Source organism: Primulina eburnea, chromosome 1 (genome assembly GCF_022965805.1).
Source record: "Primulina eburnea isolate SZY01 chromosome 1, ASM2296580v1, whole genome shotgun sequence".
Lineage (NCBI taxonomy): Eukaryota > Viridiplantae > Streptophyta > Magnoliopsida > Lamiales > Gesneriaceae > Primulina > Primulina eburnea.
Window position 1 is genome coordinate 10,859,550 of NC_133101.1, and position 5,515 is coordinate 10,865,064.

At 29.9% G+C, this 5,515-nt stretch overlaps 1 protein-coding gene across 1 annotated transcript; it reads right to left on the reverse strand.

The window, feature by feature from the left end:
- Nucleotides 1–418: 418 nt before the first annotated feature.
- LOC140827451 (transcription factor HHO6-like) lies at nt 419–2,806 on the reverse strand. Its single transcript, XM_073190127.1, has 6 exons — nt 2,408–2,806; nt 2,010–2,260; nt 1,720–1,903; nt 1,363–1,439; nt 762–1,267; nt 419–576 (listed from the first exon to the last, which is right to left on the reverse strand). Exons 1-5 carry the CDS (start codon nt 2,637–2,639, stop codon nt 995–997), a joined length of 1,017 nt encoding a protein of 338 aa, XP_073046228.1. The 5' UTR covers nt 2,640–2,806; the 3' UTR covers nt 419–576; nt 762–994.
- Nucleotides 2,807–5,515: the final 2,709 nt, after the last annotated feature.

A 5,515-nucleotide genomic window follows, 5' to 3' on the forward strand; every position in this document is an offset into this window, starting at 1 on the left:
TAAAAAATAATACTTTTTCATGGATTATCCAAATAAATATCCGTCTTACAAAATACGACCCGTGAGACCGTCTCACACAAATTTTTGCCAAAAATGTATATAAAAAACTAAAATTATTCCATCGAATTAAACAAAAAAAAAATTTAACAACTTAAATATATATACTATATTTTATAATATGTTCTAACTTGTTCTTGAAAATATATATATATATATATATATATATATATATATATATATATGTGTGTGTGTGTGTGTGTGTGTGTATGTGTGTGTTTTCTAATCTGTCTAATACTAAGTCTCGACAGCATCTCAATTTAAAATTTTCTATAATATTTAAAATTATTTAGAACAATACCATAATCTATGTCTATATAAAATATATTAAATGATTGATTTAATAATAAAAAAAAATATGGGAGAAGACGTACAATTTAAGGGTCGTTTCAATAGAAGTGGACCATCGTCTATTCTTGTGCTAGACAAGAACTACTAATACGAAATCTTATCCGATCTCAAGAAAAAAGACATCTTCCATTTCTGTATCTTCTACGCAACATTAATACATGAGTGACTCTTGTATGAGACCGTTTTATGGATCTTAATTTGTGAAATAGTTCAACTTTATCCATATTCACAATAAAAAATAATATTCTTAGCATAATATTTTTTCATGGATGACCCAAATAAGAGATATGTCTCACAAATACGACCCGTGAGACAATTTCACACAAGTTTTTGCCTTTTAACATATACAAAACAAAAAAAAAAAAAACAAAGTTTATCCATTATTCTCATAAGTGAAAAGTTCACAAGGAGAAATCTTTCATGAAAATGGCTTAAAAAATAACTCGTGTTAGTTCATCAGTTCGAGTTCTGGACGAGCTCAAAGTTCCATAAGCCGTAGGAATACTGGGTTCGACGAGTAAAATGTCGCGAGATTATAGAAAATAAACCTCGAGGGATATAATCTGCAAAATTGGTGACACACAATTTACACAACACATCTCTGAAGTTGGCTCCTCCAGCTGTGGGTCTCTGATCTTTCATCGTCATCTTCTTCCACGATAGTATCCCTGCCGGTCGTCGTGGATGTACCATGAGAGGAACCCGTCAGCAGCGAAGGGCCGTGAGGTGATCCGGATTGAGAACTGCATAGTTGCAACAAGGATTCACCAAGTGGTTCTTGGGGTAACTTTAAGTTTCCATAGCCAACAGGCTGGATATTGGACGGAGGAGTAGATTTTTTGGTGTGGATGCGATATTTCTGAGACGAAACAAGATCAAGAAACATAAGGAACGATTCTCCGAATCAACGAGATCGATAGAAAGAAGAAGAAAAAAAGATGAGATCAAACGCACTTGAAGATGGCTCTTTACTTGATCGAGTGTGAGACCTTCGACTGCCATGTTTTCTCTTATCAACCTAGGTGTAGCAGCTGCCCAGAACACAACAAAATCCAGTTAGACCGCAACAAAAATTACTCCTACATCAACATGATAAAAGTTCCTTCTTAAATTGGTGAAATCACAATACAAACTTAAGATGTCACGGTCCTTGTCCGCCTCTCATCAACTTCATAGAATTTGAATCTTTTTCCTTGAAAACTTAGGAATTCGATGATCCAAAATTATCCAAACACGGAGTAAACTACATCCAATTTTCCAACAAAGAATCTATAAAATTTCTTAGAAAAAGACAAGTTCAAAAATCCGTACCTCCAGCACCTCCGAGCTTGAGCAAGGCTTCTACAAACCGGTGATGCAATTCAGGTGACCAACTTCTCCTCTGTTTCTTAGTATGCTGTTTCTCCTCAGCCTTTAAATTTGAACCGAGAGATGATTCATTGCTGTCTTCTTTCACCATGATCTCAAATGGATGATTCATTTCTTCTTTAGCTCTCTGTTTACCCAAAAAAAATGAACATAAGAAACCCAAAAATACACACATCCCATGAACCATATAAAGATTTCTTGGTGAAATTTCAAGGTTTGGAACACCCTTCTACCTTTTTACTTTTATCTGGTTTTAACATCTGCTTGCTGTCATCAAAACCCAAATTTCCGAAATGGTGATTGTTGTTTAAGTTCCCCAACTGCAGAGAATTCTTCCAACTCCTTTCATCGTTGATATTTGTGAGAGTGTTCTCTTTTACACTTTCAACATCTTCATCTTTCTTCAATGGTATGAATTCTTTCAACAATGGCTGCGTACTTGATCTTCTGCACTTCATTAACTCATCCTTCATCGTCACAATTGCTGCAAGAACAGAAATAGCGAAAACACAAATCAAACTCTATCCAAATAATCCAAACAAAAACTCAAGATTATACATAATCAATCCAATCAAAGACAATTAGATTTCATAAAAGAAAAAAAGGAACGAAGATTTGGGAAACAATCCACCATCGTTCAAAAGGAGCATGCAAAAAGGGAGCTCTCTTTTAAACCCAGAGATCTTCTTCATCTCATCTTGCAACCTACTAACAAATTCATCGAGCTTCGAAATCTTCTCGGACACACTACAAATCCTCGAAACTTCTTCAAGAAACTTCCCGATTGGTTTTTGAACGAAATATCTCGATGAAGACGGGCAATCCAAGCTGAGTTCTGGGCAAATTCTTGATCCCATACCCATATGTTCTGCAGATCTTTGATTCTCCACAAATGGGCATGAATCTGGGGAGTGTAAATGGGTGAGATAAAATGGGAAAAAAGGTCGAAGATTCTGCTGAACAACGACGAGTTTTGGCAGAAATGTCCGCTGAATGTGCTATTTATTACAAGAAGGAATATGGGAAAAAAAAAACTTTTTCAGGTTGTCGCATATTTCATTTCCTTTAATTTTTTTTCTTTTGTTTCTTTCTTTTTACTTAAAATTAAATATTAATAAAACATATATATTTCAGAACTTTTTGTAAGAATTATGAAAAAGTTCATTTTTGAAGAATTATTTTCAGAAAAAATACATAAGTGGTTTTTCAATTGTTTAATTATTTCACTAAGAAAAAAACATATTTGCTATTTTATATTTTTCAAGTACTTGTGCACGGAATAATAACGAATTTAAAGTTTTCGAAGCCGAAATAATAAATTATACGACACCGATCTAATTAAAATATTCAATATGTTATCTAAAACAGCCTGGATTGTTCTTGCGTATCCAATATGAATCTTCAACCCAATATATATATAATGAATTTATCAAGAAAATGTTTAGATTTGTTATTTTAGACTTGTATTGTTCAAATAATATATCTCTTCAACCCAATATATAATGAATTTATCGAGAAAATATTTGGATTTGTTGTTTTAGACTTGTATTGTTCAAATAATATGTCTCTTATGAGACAATTTCACATATTTTTAGTAGTTGGATGAGTTAATTATATTTATATTTATAATAAAAAATAATATTTTTTTATAAATTATTCAAATAAAATATATATCTCATAAAATTGACTTATATTACAATATAAGAAAAATTTTTGTATTAATGATATATAATGAATTTAATTTACCCATGGGCCATGAGGGACAGGTAATAACTAATAAGTACTAATTTACACTAATTCTCATATATTCCCTCTGATTTTCAATTCTTTCTTTTTTGTCCTTCACCATGCCATCTAGATTTTAATATATTTATTTTATATATTTATATATATATATATATATATATATATATATATATATATATTTCACCTGCCATTTAGATTAATCCCTTGAAATATATATATATATATATATATATATATATATATTTTAATATATATATATTTAAAAATATATATATTTCACCTGCCATTTAGATTAATCCCTTGAAAAATATTTAATTACTAATATATGAAAATGAGATTGCTTAAACTTTCAGAAACAATTCAATTATTGATGCGCTTGAACAAACTATAAAAAGATTTATTCATTATAAATGATAACTTAATAAATAGTGATTTTAGTATTCTATTTTAATTTGTTTACTCTAATTATAATATTACTAATTTGATTATAATGATTAAATTGCTTCTTCTTCTTTTTTGTCATTTTTGAAAATTTTATGGTTGTGAAAATTGTCATGGATTGTCCTATTTTTGAGTAGTTTATTTAAAAATCATAGTTTTAATTTTTAATTTTTTGTTATAATAAATTTAAATTATTTTTTGTAATGATCATTTTGTTAAAATATATGTCTATATACAATAATTGTTATTCTTTTTGTGAATTTTGTATTATATGTTTTTTAAATTATTATATTTTTTTTAAAAAAAATATGTTTTCCTTAAATAACATTGAGTATGTCTTTTGTGATATTGTCTCACAGATCTTTATTTGTGAGACGAATCAACTATGCTCATAATTACGATAAAAAAAAGTAATACTTTTGGATGTATGCTCAAATATAATATTTATTACAAAATTGACACGTGTGATTGTCTCATATGAGTTTTGTGAATAACATTTATGTCTCCATTTCTCTCTCCACATAAGAATAAACTCACGTGAGTTTTGTGAATAACATTTATGTCTTCATTTCTCCTTCCACGATAAATTGAAAAAAAAATGTGACATAATTAGGGATGTAAACGATCCAAATTAAACCAAACCAAACAATATCAGGCTTGAGCTTGGTTTGTTTAAGATTTTTGGAGGCTCGAGCTCGATTCGAGCTTCTATTATCAGGCTCGAGCTTGGTTTGTATTGAAATTACTGAGCTCGAGATCGGCTCGTTAAAGCTCGTTTAACATATTAATCAAGCCAGACTCGAGCTTGATTCATTAATAGCTCGTTTAGCATGTTTAACAAGCCTGACTTGAGCTTGTCTCGTTTTCGAGATCGATAAGTATAAAATGGAGCTCGAGTTTGAGTTTGAATTGAGTTTGTTAAAAATTAAATATATTTATAAACTAATTTTAAATCAAACATAAAAATGTAAATTCATTCATAAATAACCAAAACGAAATAAATAAGAGCTAAAAAAACATAAATCGGTATGTTATTTAACATTCCAAAATCATACATCTAGAATATTCATTATAAACTGATATCACCATATAAATAACAATGAAATAATTTCACGCATTTAATACTCCAACTAAGTCTGGTGGGAGTAGAAAGGACGTTAGAGAATACACTAAAATCAGGAATTACAAAATCATCTCCAATAACAACTAGTTAACATTTTATTATAATTATATGCAAGAATAAGTTGATGTATTTCTGTTAATTTATTTTATTTATTGTATTTTAAAGAATATTTTAGCATAATGATATGCAAATAAGATTAAAAATGTAAGTGTGACTAAATGGTGTGAATTCATTATTTTTTCACACATGTCTTGTATTCAATTCCTTCCATTGACATTACTACTAATATTTTTATTTGTCAACTCAACAAATGAACAATACACAAGCTTACGAGCCACCTAAACGACTCAAGCTCGAGCTCGAGCTGACGAGCCACCTAAACGAGCCGAGCTCGAGCGAGCTCGCGAGCCTATTATCGAGCATATTTGC

Bases quoted from the DNA above. Each gene is read 5' to 3' on its own strand.
- LOC140827451 (XM_073190127.1), bottom strand. From the start codon at position 2,639: ATGGGTATGGGATCAAGAATTTGCCCAGAACTCAGCTTGGATTGCCCG. The intron at 1,440-1,719 runs GTACGGATTTTT...TGTTCTGGGCAG, and splicing joins CAAGCTCGGAGGTGCTGGAG to CTGCTACACCTAGGTTGATA. The intron at 1,268-1,362 runs GTGCGTTTGATC...GTTTCGTCTCAG, and splicing joins AAGTAAAGAGCCATCTTCAA to AAATATCGCATCCACACCAA.